General features: G+C 53.6%; 5 protein-coding genes across 5 annotated transcripts; 3 read left to right on the forward strand and 2 right to left on the reverse strand.

Moving 5' to 3' along the window:
* Positions 1–2,092: 2,092 nt before the first annotated feature.
* N656DRAFT_765665 (uncharacterized protein) lies at positions 2,093–5,712 on the forward strand (the record flags this gene model as incomplete). Its single annotated transcript, XM_064813424.1, has 4 exons — positions 2,093–3,985; positions 4,188–5,520; positions 5,629–5,657; positions 5,707–5,712. 4 exons carry the CDS (start codon positions 2,093–2,095, stop codon positions 5,710–5,712), a joined length of 3,261 nt encoding a protein of 1,086 aa, XP_064674337.1.
* An 888-nt stretch (positions 5,713–6,600) lies between these two features.
* On the reverse strand, positions 6,601–8,040 carry N656DRAFT_842180 (SET domain-containing protein; the record flags this gene model as incomplete). The annotated part of the gene is made up of 3 exons (XM_064819022.1): positions 6,601–7,161; positions 7,237–7,811; positions 7,918–8,040. The coding sequence occupies 3 exons, from the start codon at positions 8,038–8,040 to the stop codon at positions 6,852–6,854; spliced, it is 1,008 nt and encodes a 335-aa protein (XP_064674338.1). The 3' UTR covers positions 6,601–6,851.
* Positions 8,041–12,256: 4,216 nt separating this feature from the next.
* Positions 12,257–12,854, reverse strand: N656DRAFT_775127 (uncharacterized protein). The gene is made up of 3 exons (XM_064814396.1): positions 12,623–12,854; positions 12,496–12,552; positions 12,257–12,397 (listed from the first exon to the last, which is right to left on the reverse strand). Exons 1-3 carry the CDS (start codon positions 12,796–12,798, stop codon positions 12,316–12,318), a joined length of 315 nt encoding a protein of 104 aa, XP_064674339.1. The 5' UTR covers positions 12,799–12,854; the 3' UTR covers positions 12,257–12,315.
* Positions 12,855–13,589: 735 nt separating this feature from the next.
* N656DRAFT_272780 (uncharacterized protein) lies at positions 13,590–14,152 on the forward strand. The gene is made up of 2 exons (XM_064809080.1): positions 13,590–13,628; positions 13,731–14,152. Exon 2 carries the CDS (start codon positions 13,789–13,791, stop codon positions 14,041–14,043), a length of 255 nt encoding a protein of 84 aa, XP_064674340.1. The 5' UTR covers positions 13,590–13,628; positions 13,731–13,788; the 3' UTR covers positions 14,044–14,152.
* On the forward strand, positions 14,078–15,574 carry N656DRAFT_765666 (uncharacterized protein; the record flags this gene model as incomplete). Its single annotated transcript, XM_064813425.1, has 1 exon — positions 14,078–15,574. One exon carries the CDS (start codon positions 14,078–14,080, stop codon positions 15,572–15,574), a length of 1,497 nt encoding a protein of 498 aa, XP_064674341.1.
* Between the last annotated feature and the right edge of the window lie 4,232 nt (positions 15,575–19,806).

A 19,806-nucleotide genomic window follows, 5' to 3' on the forward strand; every position in this document is an offset into this window, starting at 1 on the left:
ACGGCATGCTACCACCCGGTGCTGAACTTGACGGGAACCTGACGGGTCAGAACTATGGAGTGCACGACGGCGGGTTTTATAATATCCCGCCCAACGGCGCCCCTCCTACCGGTCCTAGTGGCGTTCCTCCCATGGATATGCCACCTACAGGAGGCCCTGGAGGAGGTGGTGGTATAGGCGCCCCCAGCGCCTTTGTGCCCCCCATGATGCCACCACTTCTATCGCAGAAAGACCCGGCATCAGGAAGCATCGACTCGCATCAGACCAACACTTCCCAACAACCCCTTTACAAGGATTCGTACCAGAGCCAGCAATCTCTCTCCAAAGACTCATACCAGAGCCAGCAAGCTTTCTCCAAAGACTCGTACCAAACTCATCACTCTACCTACACAGTCCAGTACCAGCAACACGTCTACCAGCAGCCACTTGGCAGTCATCCTGGAGGGGGCTACACCATGGACGCCCAGCCGACAGGCGGGACCGGAACCGGAACCGACCCGCACTGCCAGGCCCCGACCGCGCAAGACCCGAAGTCCATCGGTCCGACCCCCGTAGACCCGAAGTCCATTGGGCCGGCCCCGGTAGACCCGAAGTCCATTGGCCCGTCGCCAACGCCAAACCATCCGGACATGGGGACGCCCGGGTGCCAGGAACCCACTCCCGGTGGGAACGGTGGGCAGTCCACTTCTACTACGCCCGGGTTCAACGTGCCCAGCCCGCCGTCGTGGCAGCAGCAGCAGAACAAGGACGGGGACAAGCATCACCATCACCCGTGGCTGGCCCCGGACATGGCATGCGAGCATCCCGAGTGCGAGTTGAACCTGGCCGCCCACGTGTGCTCCCCGAGCAAGGAGACGTGCGTGTGCGTGTGCAGGGACGCAAAGTGTCCAGTTCTGAAGGCCCGCCGGGGTTGATTCGTTGGATTCGTTCAATTGTGGTTTTTGTTTCTTGTTTTTTTGAAGGGAAGGCTGCTAAGGAGGATCTCTGTATGATACCTAAGTTGTACTGTCTTTGGATTGTTTGACCTTCTTTTCTTTTTTATTCTCTTTTTATCTCTTCCTCTGGAGGAACATGAAGCGGTTCCTGTTTTTCCTCGGATGCTTAGACTGTAAGTTGAAGACGGGCGTTTCTAATGTGCATGGATAGGATGCAGTTACCTGGACCACAATGCCCAGTCGTATACCATTTGTTTCGAGTCTTTCCCTTGAGTTTTGAATGTGAGTCAGAATTTCTGTAGCGAGAAAAAGCCTATAGTGCGAATAGAAATTCTCTTTCTAAAATGTATTGTATCTTGAGGTTGTGGGGCGCGCCTGCACTAACCCTAACCCTCATGGGGTACCTGTGCCCCGAAGAAAGTGCTAGTTAGTGCTCGCGTAGTGGTTCCTTCCTCCTTCCTCAAGGTGTGTACGTTTCCAACTTTCCACCTCGACTTTCGAGAATGGCGTTCTTCGACAATAGGTTGGTGCTACGTTACAAACGTGGCGAACTAACGTTCATGCTTTCATCGCCAGGGCACATCCGGACGAAGTGTACTTGTACAAGCTGGAGAATTCTTGAATCCTGACGACACCCAAGACGATGACTTGAACTGCGAACCGCGGATTGGCCTGCCCCGTCGCTGTCAGTTGAGGCATCTGCCTGCAACCCCGCTCTGCTGCACTCAACCATCCAGTTTGAGCTGGTTAATTGCACGACCTTCAGTCAGCCTTGGACATGGATTCCATTCGTTGACATGAACGGCGGCATGGTACGATTGTTCTTGAGATTGGCCAGTGGTGACACTGGCTCTTCTCGTCCCCTCCCTCTTCTCCTCCGGCACATAGATACCGTGTATTCGAGCAAACACCCCCAGACTTGGTGATACGAAAGATAATTGCAGCTTTTTGGTAATAGCGATCCTTGGGCGAGGCTGAGTTGTGCGCCTTGTCTAGGTCCACTGCCACTGCTGCCCAGCCTGTGGGCTGCCGGGATTACCTGCACCAGCGATTTCTCACGCTCAGCTTCGAGGCCGTCGTGCTGCTGTTTTGCTTCCCAAGTCGCTCATTCCAGTGTCCGAGTGTCGATACCGATCGGTCACTAGAAGACGTGCCTAATGGCCTCCCTTGGCAGATTGACGAATTCCATTGTCTCAGCCATCAACGAGAACAACATCTCGCTGGCCAACCTCAACTTCGACTTCTCTCTGGTGACTGTGCAGGTACCGCCAGAGTACACCGGGCTCGGCAGCGCCCTCACAGTGCGCCGGCGCGAAAATGCCGAAAACGGCGCTGCCCACCGTACCGCACGGAGGCTCGGTGCTCTGTTCGAGTCTGTGATCCCTAATACGCCCCGACTGCTCGCCGTGTACGGCCAGCGCGCATCTGAGATCGTGGCTTCGCCCGGGGTGAACCCGCCTCCAAACGCCAAACAGCATGGACCCTTCGCCGACTACGTTGGCGCCGAGGCAACCTCCATCTGGGCCGCCGCTACTTCGGGGAGTTCTTCCATTGCCGTACACCTCCTGGCCTGCCTGCTGGCCCGTGCGTTTGACGACCCGGCCGTCGCTACCTCGGTTCTGGCAGAGCTGGTCGTGGAGCGGCAGCGCGAGGTTGAAAAGATGGTAAACTCGAGCTTCAGTCTCTCGGCCGCCCAGTTCGCAGCTGTCAACGCTGCCAGCCAGCAGTTTCAGCGCGAGGAGCTACGCCAGCTGGACGCCAACGCGAGGGCCTGGCTGCGGTGCGCTGACGCTGCCATGGTCCGCGAGCACACGCAGCTCCAGCTCATTGTGAAGAACATCAGCCTCCCCGTCCTCGGCGGCGGTGCTTCGCTTTACTCAGAGGTCATCAGCGTCTGGAAACATGCCATGGCCGGTCTCGAGAGATTCCTAGGCGGCGAACCACAAAGCGTGACAAACGGGGGGATCCTGCTGGCCATATCCTCGTGGCATCTGTACCCGAACCTTGTCGTTCTCGGTGATCCGGTCAAGACAGTTGACACCAAAGACTCCCTTCTCAAGGGTGCCGGCGTTATTACGGTAGGCATGACGAGGAATTCAGCAGCGAGCGGTCAGCCTGCTGTCGGGGAGGAGACAGAGGGCATCTATTGGTCTCTATCCCTCTCGCATTACCGGTACTACGGAGCCCCGGTTCAGGTAGTCGGCGGGGTTGGCGAGCGGCTGACTATTGAGGAACTCCATATGATTGCTCTGGGGAGTCTCTTGGGTTCGTGGGATGTTCCTCGCTCAGATCTGTCCTCGGCAGCCCGATGGGTCACGAAGCTGTGGTCCTGTGTAGAAAGGGCGAAACCATCGCTCAAGCGGCCTTCATGGCTCCGTATCCTCGCCCAGACAGCTGATCGGTTCATTACCATCACTCCTGAGTCAGAGAAGCAACATTGCAACGCGCTAGTCGAGTTTGGGTACCGGCGGTTTCGAACTTTTCTGGGGACAACACGCGAACTAGGAAAGAGTGGGAGGAAGACGTGCCGAACTCTCCCGTGGTTGGGGCTCCGCTCCCAACATGTGCTAAGTGCACTTTCATGCAGCAATCTGTCGGACGGCGCTATTAGCTACCTGACGGGGGTTGCGGGCTCGGGTGGACTCGGACCCGGCGATGCACTCATCGTCCAGGTGTCGCCTGGGCGTAATAAAAAAGGGCGAGACTGCATGAATCACGTCTATGTATCGCCTTTGCGCCGCCAAGACGAAAACGAGCTACGGAACCTCCCACCGGATTCTGATATCCCGGCGCTAGAGTACGAATCGGACGAGAATCCTGGGTCATCCACCACCCGCAACAGACACAAACACAAATCCAGGGAGTCCGCGAGAGAACACGACGCTGGACGAGCGATCAAACGATATTGGCAAGAGTGTAAATTCGGCCGATGGAAGGCTGCGTTCGAGATTGACGGGAGGCCTGCGTCCCCGCCATTATTTTACCTAGATGAACGCGGGTGGTTCACACAAAGCAAGCCTGATGCTTCTACTGATGAGGAGCCGGCGCCGGTATGGAGCCCGCCTGTATCAAGTTGGAAAGCGGCTCAACGGCCCGCGTCACAGACAGTGGGTTCCATTAACTTAGGACTTAGCGGAACGATCAAAACACCTCTTGTCCATGATTCGATTGTCCAAGCATTTCACAGTGAAACGGCTGAGGTGCTCGTCCCCAGCGATAATTCAGGACGGCCTTGAAGGTGTGACCAGACAGGCCCTACGATATCAGGGCTTCCTCGGAACGGCTCAGAAATCCTTCCGGCTTTGGCTAGCCGAGTCGCTGTCAGGAGGCAGACTCAAGGAGTTCGAGCGGCTGGTGCGCAAATTACGCTCCGGGGCAGCTGAGACGCAGCTACCCCTTGACCTGGCCACGGCGATGCTCGAGACCGAGGTGGTGCCTCTCCTCCTGTGGCAATACCTCGAAGGGGCAGACCCGTATGAGCCTGATGATCTTATTTCAGATTTCCTTGGACTAATGGAGCAAGAACGAGAGGCGTGCCGGGAAGGCCTTCGCCCGTTTCGCAACCTAGCCACGGCCACGGCCGTTTACGAAGGGCTCAAAGGGGCCACCATCTCGTCCCGCATCGTTGAGACCGGCTTAGCAGAAGCTGGGTGGAGCGACGAAGCTCCAGTGTACTCGCAAAGAAAACAACAGCTGATTCCCGCGACATCATACCACGGGTCTACTCCGCTGCCGACGCGCAACCACGTCTTTAGCTGCATTGCGATGCTCGAGACGGGCGTCGTCAACATCCGGCCAGAGGATCTAGAGAACGTGTTCGGCCTCTCCGCGGGGAACTCGCTCTTTGTGCTATCGCAGTTCCTGACCGACCCGGCCGCGCAAGTGAGCTCGACAAGTGTCACCCGGCTCGTTGGCAACGTCGGGCGACCAGGAGTGAGCTTTCTGGTGCCCCCGTTTGCTAGGCCTCTGGTGCGGCCGCTGAGCACATCATACCACGCCGTGAGCTACGAGCCGTTTGACGGGAAATGGGAAGACAATTTCGCCGGAACCTCGCTCCACCTTTCGTTCACAAAGAATGAGTTCCCCATCGACTACGGAGTCACGGGCATCCGAGACCACCAGGTATTCCTGGTCGAGAGCGTTATCGCCGTCCACAATAGCGGTGAGTGGGTAGCCGACGTGGACCTGCTCGGCGCCTTTGACAGCGGCGCATTCACATGCCTGCCCATGCGCCGGACGCCGCCTGCTGCAAGCAGCGTCTGCAAGCACTCGGATGCGCTCGTAGCCGAGGTGCGGCAAAACGTTACGTCTATCGATACCTGGGAGGAGGTGCTGGACAAGCCGCCCGGACTCTCTGTCGTGCGTGCCCAGAATAATTGGCCAGCAAGGCTGGCGGTGGTGGCCGTGTTGTGGCAAACGCGAGGCGACAGGGCGGATGTGGTAGCTGAAGACGAGCTTGAGACTTCCTCGACGCTAAGCCCTCCTACCTGTTCTCCGCAAAGCCCGAACCACGATTTTGCAGTCTTAGGGAACAATAATGACGCTTGCCACATCTGTGTCTATCGGCAACTCAAGAAGGCACTCAGTGAGGGGAAACACGGATGGACGGCGGACAAGAGCTTCTATGTTGTAGCGTGACTTGGGCAACGGATCATATACCGATGACATGAACAACGTACACATTGCCGTACAGATCACAAGCCCCGGATCCGTACTACAACTGTAAGTAGCCCGTATAGCAGTTGCATGGCTGCCGCTATGTGTTGTACAGTGCTAACACTACCGCCGGGTTCACTGCAGCGCGCCCCGAAACCCGAGCGTTACCCCATTCTCATCTTCTATAGGATTTCTGCAGAGAGTTGGCTTATTTCAGTGGTCTCCATTTTGCCCTTAAGACCAGTTCCCCGAGTTATAAGGATTTTTGGCCTCGGTAGTAGTGTTGTAAACTACGCGGGATCCTCTGTCTCCAGGCCGGGCCGGGCCGGGACACTGGGCCGCGACTCCACTCCGAATCCGATCCTCGGCGCCGATCGGCTCCGACTCCGATCCGGGTCCGGGTCCGGGTCCGTGTCCGGCCCGCAGTGGTAAGGGTTAAGTGTATGCATCTAATGTACCTTATCGTATCCGGCTAGTTGAACCAGACTAGCCCAAAGCGGGGGTTCCTCGGTTCCATAGCTCCGGCTTGCACCTCTAGACCCCAAATGGTCTCCTTTCTTTCTGGGTCTGAAGCTGGCATTTCGAGGCTGATCTTGCAAGGCAGGTCTCGGGGGAGAGGGAGTCGCGACGCTGGGCCCTTTGTAAAGCTGAGTGCCAGTGGCCTGGCTGCTAGGATTAACGACGATCAGGAGTGTCCACGATGTCATGGCTGGTTGAGGCAGATGCTTTCGCAATGGCAGTGCCGGGTTAGAAGAAGCATGAGGGGAACTCACTGTAGGTGTTGCTGGTTGTTACAGAAATTGATTTTTGTTGAGGAGCAACATAGTTGGTGAGGAGGCGTACATGGTCTGCTCTCTGCAGTAGGATGGTCTGATTCAAAGCTTGTTGTTTGCAGACATGCTCCTGTCTACTTTCTGTGTCTGTCTTTGATCTTTTGTGTCATATATTGGCAGCTTCAAGTGATGGACGCTCTTCTCACCGAGTGCGAGATACTTGTGAGACTTCCTTTCGTGTTTTTGCTATCAATCATAGCCCTCGTAACTGATTCCTGGGAAAGTATGCTCGCTAAGTTTGTGAACGAAGTGCTACCTAGTAGCAGAAAACCCCCCGTCGACCCTTCCCTCGTCTACCTGATCTACTCCGCCTCTGAAAATCAAGTAATCTGCCGCCTTCTCTGCCACTGGAAGCAAACCTGAGTCCACGGAGCCCAGAACCCTCAGTTCGGCGCATGCACCATCGTTAGTGTCGAGGCGCAGGAGCTCACCATGAACTTGGAGTCATGGATGAGAAGCCAAAGGCCTCCTCGTTCATCTTCCTAATGTCCTGGTCTGTCAAGGGAGTACAGCCACCACAGGTGCACACGAAGCCAAAATCCCGATAAAGCCGGGCAGCCGAGTCTCCATAACTGATCGTAAGCTCGGTGCCGGCTGGAATTTCATCTTTGCACACTCTGAATGTGATAACCCCAGTGTCGTCATCGAGCTTGTACTTGACGTTGCGGACCGGCTCGCAAGCATGGTTGAAGCGAGAGGCGGTCGCAAAGATGGCGAATTCCTTCCCGAGCTGGAAACTAGGTTAGAATAAGGATGGTTAGTCACAAGTGGCATATGCATTCCACATCCGAGGCCACCACCCGAGCCCTTACGAGTTACGCTGCATAATTTGCTCAATCTTCTTGAACGGGCAGCATCTGTCGTCGCAATGCAGATTCAAGTATGTGTTCTTATCGGCTTCTGAAAGATTACTAAACGCTCGCCTGAGGTAGAACCAAGTGGTTCGGAGCAGTGGCTCTTCAACCAGGATGATCTCGTCTTTCTTCAAAGCGCGGACCGCAAAGGCGCCTACCCCTCCCAGTCTCGACGGCCGAATTTCGAAGAACTGCTGAAAGTCACGGCCTAGATGAGAGGGACAACCTGACTGTTGAGGACACGGAGAATGCTGTTGCCCGTTTATGGGTTTTTCATTATCCCCCGAAGGTGCTGTGTGGTCTTCCACATCCAAATCGGTCTGTCCTGTACAGCGAGACTGGGAGAGGCTTGCTACCTCGGATTCCTCAGAATCTTGCTCTCTGTTATCGTGGGAATACTTCCCTACTGTAGTGATGGGCGAAGCTTCTATGGGGAAAGACCCAGAAGAGATATCAGTGGCAGGTGATGCTGTAGTGATATAAACGCTGTCGGTAGCCTCGGGCTGGAGTATTTGGTTGGATGGGGATGGTGTCTGACAAATCATCTTAGCACAATATTCCACAAGCAAGAATGGGACTTGTATGATGATCCGAAAGCGGTTCGTAGCTTCTACACGACTAGTAAGCAAACAGACCTACCGAAGGCTCAGGAGAGCCAGCTGGATGAAGATCACCCGCGAAGGAATACACGTCGGTGAAGGATGCCGAACTGTGACCAGGGCCCGCACCGAGGGCGTCAAAAGAGGTTAGGTTGGAGAGCATGGGTTTCTGGGACAATGCCGCAAAGGCTAACGAGTAATCAACGCTTGTTGGAGGCCTGCAAACCTGTTAGTGTTCATTCACGGCTACATTGAAAGTCAACTTACAGATGCCCGTTTTGTCAAGCAGTTCAGTCGAGCTTCCTGCTTGGGGAAATCAGGTACTTAGCAATGTCTATCCGCTGTATTGAAAGAAGCACAATGATGCTAGGCTGAAATGCTTGAGACAAAGCTGTAGGCTGAGAAATCTTAGTAGGCGGTGGAATGATGCGATATCGGCTACTTTTTGCTGTGGATTGGCCGAGTCTTCACGAGTACGAGGAACTTAATGGCACGAGGGAGACCAAAATAAATTCAGATAAGATTGATCAGATGGTGAAGGGGGTTAGACAACGGGTTTGAGGCGGAGCAAGGAGATTGAACGGCAGCTTCTCCTAATATTGTGCTTTGCGGAGAGCCGGGGGGTTGATGTGAGCTAAGATACCTATCAACGCAACTCTGCAGTTAGAGAAAAGAATTCGAGGAGCACCGGTTCTTCTCGAAAGGATCCACCCGGCATGGCATCAAGGAAGAAGAACCTTTGATCGTATCGGTAAATAGTGTGACTTGCCACCTTGGGAAACAGGGAAGGCACGATCTGGGAGATTCACCGATCTCGGTGGCGCAAGGGGTGGCATCTGGCTGCACAGTGACAAACTCTGAGTATTGCAGGTCACATATTGACGGAAAGCATTCGCACTCGAGGCTATCTGAAGAAGAATACCTACCTAGACATTCATAGAGCATGTGTCTTAGTCAAAGTAGATGAGTGATTGCTAGAGTGGTACTTGAGCAAGGTGGGCCAAAGTGTGTAGGAATGAGAATGACAAAGCTTATGATCGCGTGAAAGACCCCTAGAGTCTGAGACTCAAGGAGAATTGAACTAAGGGAGTTTTCGAACAGAGTTTATGAACGATGTCTTTAAACTTCTGTATCGAGGCTCGAGCTTGCAACTCGGCCTCAGTCCATACCGCTGTCATTAGTTCTCTAAGCCCCGGTGGTAGATCAACCGTAGGGGCTTCACTCCCGACCTCAGGCTTTCTCCCACTGTTCGCCAATTCACCTATCCTATAAACTCGGCTTGTCCCAGCCAAATGCCTAAGGAAATTCGTAAGATAGGGGGAATATACAGGAGGAGTCATGTTCTGGACAGCGCTATAAGAGATTGGATTGTGCATATCGCATAACTTGAGCCGCTCCTAAAATGGCAGGATGAATGAATAGTGCGAGGATGATGGCCGAAAACCGGAGAGTCGGTGAACCCTGAGAATAGCGGCAATGTTGTCCATGACGCGGGTCGTCAAGGGTGTAACTCCCTATGAGTGTTGCTGGGTTTAGGCAACCTTGATGTTGACATGTGTAACCACAACTCTTTCCTCAATTAGACTTAGGTACCTAATTAAGGTGCTTTGCCCTGACGTCCAATCTCGAGGGAAGATTTTGTCACTCGACAATTGTACTAACCATCTAAGCTACCTATCGATGCAGTGACAGTTTGGAATTTTAGAGCATAAGTGAACTTGTGAACGGAGTAAGGGCTTGAGGAGAGTTGTACGAAGAACAAAGACAAAGAGTGAAAGGAAAGAATGACTGAATAGCGATATACGGGCAGCAGTGAAGAAGACCTGGAGATTGCATCTGACTACATGACTCAGTCAACCACCTAGTTCCTGCCGGATTTGGATGGGATGTTGCGGGCTCTTGACCACGGAAAGCGCACTGGACATGGGCAATCCTCCGGGAACCGCGAATGAATACCCCTCCTCATCACGGAATGTGTGATGTCCAAGGAGATCCAGAAAGAAGTTGCCATCTGTGTGTTCCGACCTTAAACGAAATGTTTCACTGCAGCTCATTGATGGGCGGGCCAACTCATGGTGAGGCTGTCAAAGAGCACAGGCCATGGTATGCCGAACGAGCAAGAGAATTGCTAGTACTCCGTATAATGCTGTGTATCTTGCCAACTCCTCAGCCAGTTGTCTGATCGATAGACTTCGTGTCAAATGATCCATGGTAGACGCGCTTTTGTGAAAGGCAGGCACGACGGGGAAAAGCCATTAGGGAACGGAGGACAGGCAACTCTTGTTTAACCCGGCTCGAGTTTGTCGAACTTGTCCATTGATCCGGCCGGCGAAGTACCTAAGATTTGCAGGGTTCCGGGCGGCGTACTACCTTACCCTTGGGGATAGGCGAAGACATGCTAAATTGCCAGATACTTGTCAGCGGGTTCGAAGTCAACGAAGGGACTTGAATATCACGTCTGGACCAGGGGGTACTCAACTGTTTAGACAGTGGATATGGCGACCTGAAGCTGATGCTTTCATAAGACATTGCGTTTATAGCAGCCGGACGATGGCCGATCGCGTCGCAATGGACCTGCGCCCCTGCATGCCGGGAGCGCCGAACTGTAGTGTCATGTGGTGCGCGACGGAGTGAATCCAGGTCGGCCTTCCAGGTCGAAACGTCACCAGAGAGGAGCCTTCAATTCAGTCCTGCCAAGGTCGTTTATCACCATTAGGGCAATAGGTGGCTTTCTGGGTGATTATCGGTTCATCTTTGTAAACTCGGATCTTGGGGTAGAAGGTGGGAGGAGGGATTGATGGCCACCGAAGCTGTTGAGCGCACCAAGACAGCCATGAAGACCGGCCAGGGTCCCTGAAAAGTAAGAAGCCAACTCCGATGGAGGGGGTCCTCACATTCTTCCCGGAGCTGACTGAGACAAGTGAAGGGCTGGGCTGGCCACCGGGAGTCCCTTAGTCTCCCTGGGTGTCGTTTCCATCTGGCTACAGAAGAAGCAAATGCCAAAAAGGATGGAAGCCTGTTTTCTCTCTCTCCGACCCACAAGTACGGTGCATGTTACGGTGCTGGTTGGATTGGACGCGGATGCCTCTTAGGTTGGATGGACCGCACCCTGGAGCTCTATGAAGGTTCAGTGAGTGCCGACCGGGACCCGTCACCTAAGTTGATCCCTTCCCATCTCTGGTCGGCTCCCTTGTTGTGGTGCTGCACTCAGCTGGATAAAAGGAATTTTATACCTAAAGCCCAACACTTTGACCTTAATCCGGAAAGTCGCTTTGCAAAGTTCTGCATGTTTTCGGCACTACGCGGTACGGGCGCTTACGGTTGCAGCTTGCTTGACGTGGAGCTCGGTGTGGGCGTCGTTTCCCGATTCAGAAGTTTGAATTTTACTCGTCGAACACGGGCCCATGGAACAAGAAGAACATAGCGGGGGAGATTGGCGTGCCAGCGGTGTAATAGGACCCTGACGGCTATCGCTCCAAGGCTGGGGATATCCTAGCCTGGCAGACCGACGCTGTTACCTTCGTACCTTCCCTGCGCCATCCCAAAGCGACGACCGCCCCGGCCCGCCAAGAAGGCTCGTGCGGACGATGCGAGAACGGAGTTGCGCCGCTGGCGTATGTACCTGCAAATGTGGGTCTCCTGGTGATGTCCTTGAGCCGTCCTTTGGCCTCACAAGCCGTGTTGCCTGACCCAATGTGGGATTACTGGTATCCGGAAGAAGCGGAAACTATACGTTGCCATGTCATTTTGCACTGCGAGCACGTCCAGATGCTATATTATTCTAGATACTTTGTCCTTGAGCGATAACGATCTGGGAACTACCGGGGTACATACACGTAGGCGCGCAAAACCAGCCAACCAGAGATCACCGGTATGAGGAGGGTCATCATGAAATTTCGACAATCTCAGGGCGGGGTCCGGTCCCGGAATGGCAGTTTCGACAGAGCACGGTTTGGGAAAACAGATTTGAGGGAAATCAGGTAGAGTAAGCACAGTGGTTATTGTTATTAGTACTAGTAGAAGGTAGGTAGGTATTCAATACCGAACTTGAACGTCGTTTTGATGAACGTTTTGTTTTGAGGGAATTTAACGTTAACGTTAGTGTCGTGCTCCTTGTGATCTGTGATCTGCGATTGACTCAGCCAATCAAACCGCGATACCGAGCGTCTGGATACACTGTGCAGGGGTCCAGACGCGTGGTCATTCATTGGATGCAATCACACTGCCAAGCCTTGTTGGTTGTTTGTGTTTTTCGGAGGGAAAAGATGCCCTTCTCTCATAGGCCATGTCGCAAGCCCTCATCAATCTTGAGGGCGCTGTTCTTGCGTGGTGTGCCTGAGCTTTTCAAGCATGTGCCGTGCTGATGTCGGAACCCAATTTCTCCCTTTTAGCTCAGGCAATCAGAGCAACTCTCGCAACAGCCACTTCGCTGTTCCGCCTATCCCAACAAATCTGCCCCGAGAATTGAGACATCACCTAGATCCGTGAGGAATAATGGGTCGGTGGGCATCTCACCTCGAGTGAGTCGAGCCTTCGTAGATCAGGTTATATACCATAAGTAGTATTTATTCCCGAGATCTGACCAGCCCTAAAACTGATTAAAACGGCCCGGTCACAGTAGCCGACGTTTGGCAGCCGCCAGTCGATGAGTCTTTCCCACACTAGTAGTGCTAGTGTATGTACGGTATTGTACAGTGCAACGTTGCAAGACAGTGCAGTGCGGATTCTAAACAGTCACCTTGCAGGGATCTCTCTTGCCAACAGTGCCTTTTTGCAGCATTGAATCGGGGGCGCACCTGCTTCCTGCAAAGCAGCTTGCCAGGAGACCCCGAGAATAGCGGGATGCCCGCTGGGCTTTCCGCGCAACGAAAAAAAGGGGGGGAAGAGAGCCCAGATGAGTTCCAGGTTTCCGCGCTCCCATAAAAGCCACCACACAGGGTAACCTACGAGTCGACGAAAAGGGAGGCGCGAGGTATGATTAACATTGTCAAAATAAGTTACATTACTTGCAAGCTGCTTGCTCAGGAGAACCCAGATCGGACGGTTATCGGGCCAAAACTTCTATGGGAAACCCTGCCGTCTTTCCGAAGCCTGAGGCTGGGTCCATAGTCCCTCATCGGCGGCACCTGGCATTCCTTTCCTCCTGGCTTGGCATGTCCTCCTCCCAAAACTGCAGTAAACGTTTGCTCCTCCGAAACATGGTCTCCGCATAATGATTTGCAATTACATTTTGGATTAAGTTCGAATGCGGAACCACCTCCCTGAATGGAAACTACACTACAACTCTGTAGCAGTGGAGCCGTATACAAGGCCGTTATCGTCAACGTTCTTGCTTTGAGCTCAATTCGGCGACTGCGGGGATGCTGAGTACTTGGGGTGACAGAGCCAATACCCACTTGGCTTCGATTTCCTGCTGCAAGTCTTACTTTCGTACTACACAAGACGATTCGTCTCCAATTCGCGGCCTGAGTACCCAGTACACGGGGTTCTGAAGCACGCTCGGCACACCTACCCAACTCCCGGACAGCCCCGGTTGGCGCAACTGACTGCCCCAGAAGCGGCCTAGAATTCGAGGGCGCCAGACTCCAAGGCCCCCCCCCCCGGTTTTCAGGCATGTCGCCATGTGCCACTTACCTTTGTACCTAGGCCATTGTATCTTGGGTCGCGTCCCATGTCTGTCAGATGATTTCTCAGCTCCCAAGACGACCCCCATCTCGCAGAAGCCCTTGGAGTACTTGCCAAACACATCCAGTGCGTAATTGCTACCGCGATTTCTTTCCACTCTATCCCCATCTTGCCATTACCAGATCCCTCGGCGCCATCCAAAGAGTCACGATCTAAATTCCACACCAGAGCTTCACCCCGCCCCGACATCGTCATTCACCATTTCGGAGGCTCAAGAAGGTCACCTATGAGAGAACGGGCGCATTTCGGTGGTGTACCCTCAACCCAGTGTCCAAAAGAGCTGCTGGGCAAACCTGGTCTAACCTGGTCTAAACCTTTTTGCCGAAAACGTTCGTGGCGACACCCCCCAGGGCCCAGTCCAACAGGGCATTTGCCGTCTCCCCCCCTGTGGCAGCAGCACACCAGCTTCATAAAAAGGGAGACACGCGCTCGTGCTCTGTTCGCGCCCCCGCAACATCTCGCCTCATTGCCTCCCACATAAGCAGTTCTTACACACTGCGAGCTCATAGCCGAAAATGGCCGATAAGCCGACGTACCCGCAACCAAATCACTTTGCAAACCCCTTGGATCGAGTACTTGCACCCGCGCCCGTGTCCCGAGCACCATTCCGAGCGCCTCTGCTTCCACACACCGTCCACGACATGCCCTTCAACCCCGAGGCCTACTATCCTTCCGAGCACCTGGCTAAACAGCAGCTAGATGCTCGTTCTTCGTCCGTCTCGTCAACCTCATCGGCGACCTCTTACTCGGCCTCTTACTCGGCGCCTCACAGTCTCTACGGGACCAATTCCCGGTCTCTGTCTCCTCATTCTACTGCCTCCGGAAACTCTGATCCTGGCTCAGGTTCAGCAATCTTCGCATCGAGCCACTACCAGGGGCCCATCCCTGAGCAGCCACAGGTGCAGCAACCCCATTCAGCATCGCTAGTATCGGGCCCGCCACAGTTCCTCCAGACCCAGGCCCAGGTATCCCCTTCGCTTCCCATGTACTCGTCAGTTCCAACCCAAAGACAGCTCCAGCAATCAACTCCATATGGCTACCAACTGGCTTCGTTACCGCAACAGCCATCTGCCTTGCCTTTTCAGACCTACCATCCAGTGTATCCGCCGTCCTACTCTACGACCTCTTATCAGTCTTCCCCAGCCCTGCCTTCGTACCAGGCCTCACAACTAGTGCATCATCAGTCTATGGTGGTAGGAAGTCAGTTTCCTAGAGAGCCCGAAGAAGAAAAGGAGTCGTTGCTGCTGAAGACGCTTCAGAACCTGCCACCGGATGTTGTACGCCAGATTCAGAGATACGTTGGTTGGTTCCACTGCTGGAAGGTTTCCCAGATCAATCGCTGGTTTAGAGACAACTTCCACCCGAGCACGCTCCCAGAGCTGGACAAGATAGCTGGCGTTCTCTACACAGAGCAGTGCTACGGACGCTACGACGAGATTTCCTCATACGGATCGAGTTCACGGAAAAGAAACAACAGCAACAAGGAGCCCGAGTGGTTCGGGTGCTATCATTGTTTCACCATCAAGAGCCCCGAACACTTTGAGCGATTCACGTGGAGCCACACATCTGACGAGCCCTCGTCAGAACGGGCATCGCCGTCACTAAGCCCTCCCCAACCTCCTTCAACAACACCTTCTACAACGTCCAACCCACACTACTGCCCCGGGCTGACAAGAAGCAGCATCGCAGCCGCAACAAGTAGTGGCCACAGGGGCAGCAATTCAGATACAAACACCGCCACCACAAACTCCCTCGGTTCCTCGTCACTCGCGCCTTCACATCAAACACGGGAGCGAGAGACATGGGGTATCCGCCGGTTCTGCATTCATTGCGGCGTCAAGAAGCGTTTCTACCGGCCTGGGGACGTCATAGAGCTCCGCAAACCTGACAACGCGAGGGAAGCGGTCTGGGTCTGCCGCTGCTGGAAGCTCCATCGGCGGCCTTTAGAGCTACACTGTCCTGATTGCGGATCACACGTGCCGCTTTCGACACCGGCTGGAAGGAGAAGATGATACAAGTTTTTGGCGTTTGGGCACGGATTTTAGGGTGTTTAAGTCGCACGTGTTGTCGGGCGTTCTGCGTTTGAAAAGGAGACGTACTAGTAGTATAATTGGGAACGGCGTTGTCTACTTGCCTACTTTAGTCACCACCATCATAATTCAGTACTACCAGTATTACTTCGTTCTAGACGAGTAGTTCTTATCTACAGTACGGTGCTTAACTGATCTTTTACAGTAACCTCAAGCATAGCCAGTTCAGCCTCGCCGTGATCACACCCCGCTTGATCATGGGCATCATGGTTATAGCAAAAAAACACCTAGTTACCCAGTCAGGACGAAAGCAGGCGAAATTCCAAAACCGCGAGTCCGTACAGTAGATACAACCTACTACATTCAACAAACACCGGAGATCGTCTTGGAATTTCTCCTCGGAGCAAACAACACACATTCCTTCCGTCCCTGGCAGTTGGCATCTTTCTCCCGCACCACATACCCACCCGCAAGAGCGATTCAGTTCATGGGTCATTGTTCTCGGCAACGCGGCAGATCCTAAAGCCACCGTCCAACGTGCCGCTCGTGGGGAATGAGAACGGTGAGAAAGCACGGCGCTTAACCAACGGCCTGTGGAAGCCGCTTAGCTTAGGCAGGGGGGTTTGGATACCACGTAGGGTGGTGTGGAAATTGGAGAGCCTGGAGAGGTCAGCTTTGTCATTGGGTACTGCGATAAATATTCAACCAATCTGAAGATAGAAGTGGGTATGAGAGAATGGGGACTGCCTGGACATGGACGGGATGGGAGGGGATGGGGAATGGGGGGTTCGCAAAGAGAGTGTGAGCATGGGCCAGCGGTGTTCGGGGAGTCTGGGTGATGGACCCGGGGGACGCCGTGGGTCCTGATGGGGAGAGAGGGCGAGGGCGCCTACTAGTCGATCTCCTCTCTCCCCAGCCCGGGCGTAACCGTTAACTACCTAGTACTTCGTAAGTAGTATCTCATTCTAATCCTGTTAAGGACTGACTAGCATAAGTCGATTAGAATGCAACCGGGTCCTTCCGGGTTGAAGCCTCAGAAGGGAACAGGGATGAAGGGTACTGGAAACCGACCAATACACCATTCCCTACCAAGTACGGAGTACGGAGGTACATACACTAGAGATTCATACAGATTAAGGCGCCGGGATCGCATGCAGCCATCTGGTGACAGAGTGGGTGGCCGATGGCCAACGGGGCCTCCACCTTCTAGTGCAGTCGCTGCCACTTCTGGTTCAGGTGCCACTCTGCAGAGGTGTTCTGTGGTTCGTCCAGTACGCTGTCGCACAGCAGATGTTCTACCTACTGTAGCGTATTGTAGCGCGGGGAAACAGAGGGTGTTGTTGATCATTCGGTGGATGTCCGCGGTTTAACGTTACCTTAGCCTGTACGGAAGGACACAGGAGAGGGCGATGGCTTCGACAGCAAGGCTCGATTATTGTGACGTGCTGGGTGTGGCCTGAAGGAGAATCTTACCCCCCAGTCTAGAAACCTTCCTAGGAAAGGCGCCTTTCGAATTCAGGCCGGATCTCCGAAGTGTAAAGACTCACATCTCCGTACGGGGAAGCCAGCTTGACCGTCGGTGATTCCGCATCTTGACGGCTGGATTGGAAGAAGCCATGGCTCCAGGAGTCCAGGGAGACTGGTACGTGTGTCAAAGGAAAACTCCGTTCAATGCGTTCATCATCAGTGCGCGCTGGGCGGTGGGTTAACACAGCAATATCCGATGCACTTTAGGACCAACGGCATGAGTTTTCAATGCGATGGCACGGCGATGGCACGACCTCGGCGAGTTGACCAGACTGTCGGGTCCTAGCTGTCAGCCACGTTTTGACCTGTCTATTGGGCACAAAAACCCCTCAATAACGTAATTCCTGGTATGGGTGCTGTTGCAACAACGACTCTCTTTGTGTTATACACAATGCCTCAGATTGGCATGTGCGAGGCTCGAGGAGGCTGCTAACTTTCAAAATGACGTTAGCCTGGTTACCTGGCAGACGTTGATGGGCCCCTTTGAATCTAGCTCCCGAGATGTGTGATGGTCATCTGCAGGCGACAGCAACAGGGAGCCAAGAGGAACGGTTAAGCGCTTGGGTGGGTGACCCTGGACTCCTGAGGTGGAGGCTGGAGCTTCGCGTCGGCCTTGTGTGGCGCTTAACACCCAGTTCAGGGTAGCCTAAAACGGTGAACAACAATGTTAGCTTGTCTCGGTAGGTTTTGGCTGGCCCACTGCTGCATAACTGTCGCAAACGGTTGTTTCGATGAAAATGGACTGCTGAAGACGCTGAAGACGCGGTCGATGGTGAGAGGTCTGGTGGAGTTCAACTCGTTCCCTAGCAACGCTAACGCTGCAAGGTCATTATCGAGTACAACAGCACACATGTAACTGTAAATAAAAGTTGGTCTAGGACCAACAACAACCAGCTTGACGCTATTGCAGATACGATGTTTCCTGGTTGGTACAGTACATACACCTGTCGGTTGGCAGCACGCCCGACTCTCTGGGGAAGTTTCGATTTGGCTGACCGTGCAGCCGCCTTCGATAACATGATTTGTGGCATCTGCAAGTCGGGGTCCACTTTGCCCCGGTCTATGTACCGTGCTTGTAACACAACTGGTCAATGCTTCAAGTGGTCAATGCTCGTCATTTTGCCCAAAAGATGCAAGCCGAAAATGCAATCATTGGCCGGATAATCTCTGACGGTAACTTTATGCAGGAGCCGACGGGACCGGGACCTCAACCTTCAATGCCTCGGTCCTCACCAAGAAAGCAAACAGCCAAGGTGCCAACTGACAGCACATTAGCCCGCCAGACACACCCGAAATTCCTCTTGAGGTGTGAAATTTGGAATGATTTGCACACCTAACGTTGATTACTAACTACTTTACTAGCAATCCCTGAGGTCGCTATGGGCCACCAAACGTATACAGTATTGGGACTCCGTTGGTGACCGGGTGTACCTACACTAGAAGTCGATACTCTTCCTCGTTTCCTTGCCTTTCAAGGGACTGACGTGATTCCCAGATTTCGCAAGCTGAATAACACAGAACCTACGAAAAGGGGGGTAGGAACTTCCAAGGACATCAGGCTCTTAGACACCGAGAGGATTCCGATTTGAAATCTCCTGGTCCGACAGTCAAATTCCGACTGTGACATGACGCCTTCAGTTCAACTCAAACCATCAAACATTGCAAGTACCTCACGTTGTCTGTCCCCCTCACCTGGATTTGCCATGGCAGCTACCCGGCGCATTTGATTTTCGCCGGGCCCGGGGAACATGACTTCGCAATCTATCAAAAACGAAAACGAGATATGGGGGCTTGCTGTGCCTCCGTATCAAGGATGCGCTACCATAAGTAACGTTGGACGAAATATTCAACAAGAAGCCGGGACCGAAACGAGAACAAAGAATCCATGTTGATGGGTGTTTGTTACAACTAGGCTCTAGCCAACAGGGCTTGTGGGTTCCCTGCCTGCAGTGTGCTTCATTCTTCCGGTTCATGGCTTCGAGCGCCCGGCCTTGGTAGGTAGGTACCTTAGTACTACCCAAGCAACCAAGTCCGCCTAACTCACTTAGGTATGTACCCGTCGTTGCCTCTCCTTCGAGTCCGGCTGGGACTAGTGAAAGAGGACTTGATCCACGTTGTTGCCGTGTTCCAAGCGATGAATGCAGATTCCCGGTTAGTTGTCGTCCTATCTCTTTCGAATCTTGACATAGCCACTAGACTCACAACATTCGCAGCTTCTCGGTGATCTCTCGGTAACGATTAGTCAAGTTACCTTATTCTGGAGGTGGCATGGGGCCGAAGATGTGGTGAATACTACCCCTGACGTACCAACCAACACACGCATAGTGATCAGGGTCATACATGACTTAGCTTAGTAGAACAGTCGCCATCGACAACCGCGAAGCTCAAGGCCATACCAACTGCCGAGAGCACTTCTCATCCGCTATGAGGCCGCGCGTGTGACAACAGGTACAGTACGTTACCTGTCGTAGAGGTACGCCCGCCTGCTATAGTCCATAATCCGGGATGAAGTGTGCTAGCGTATGTACGCCCTGGCGGCTAACAAGGGGACGCAGACATGGCTTGGGAGATTCTACTAATTCGTCCTACTGCGTCGTCGTCTTCCGGTAACTCTTCACTAAAGCAGAGATTGTCGGCATGATGGATATTACAGTACTAGTATCCCTGACGGATCATCTCGAGCCATG

Source organism: Canariomyces notabilis (assembly GCF_033297395.1).
Source record: "Canariomyces notabilis strain CBS 508.74 unplaced genomic scaffold N656scaffold_2, whole genome shotgun sequence".
NCBI classification, from domain to species: domain Eukaryota; kingdom Fungi; phylum Ascomycota; class Sordariomycetes; order Sordariales; family Chaetomiaceae; genus Canariomyces; species Canariomyces notabilis.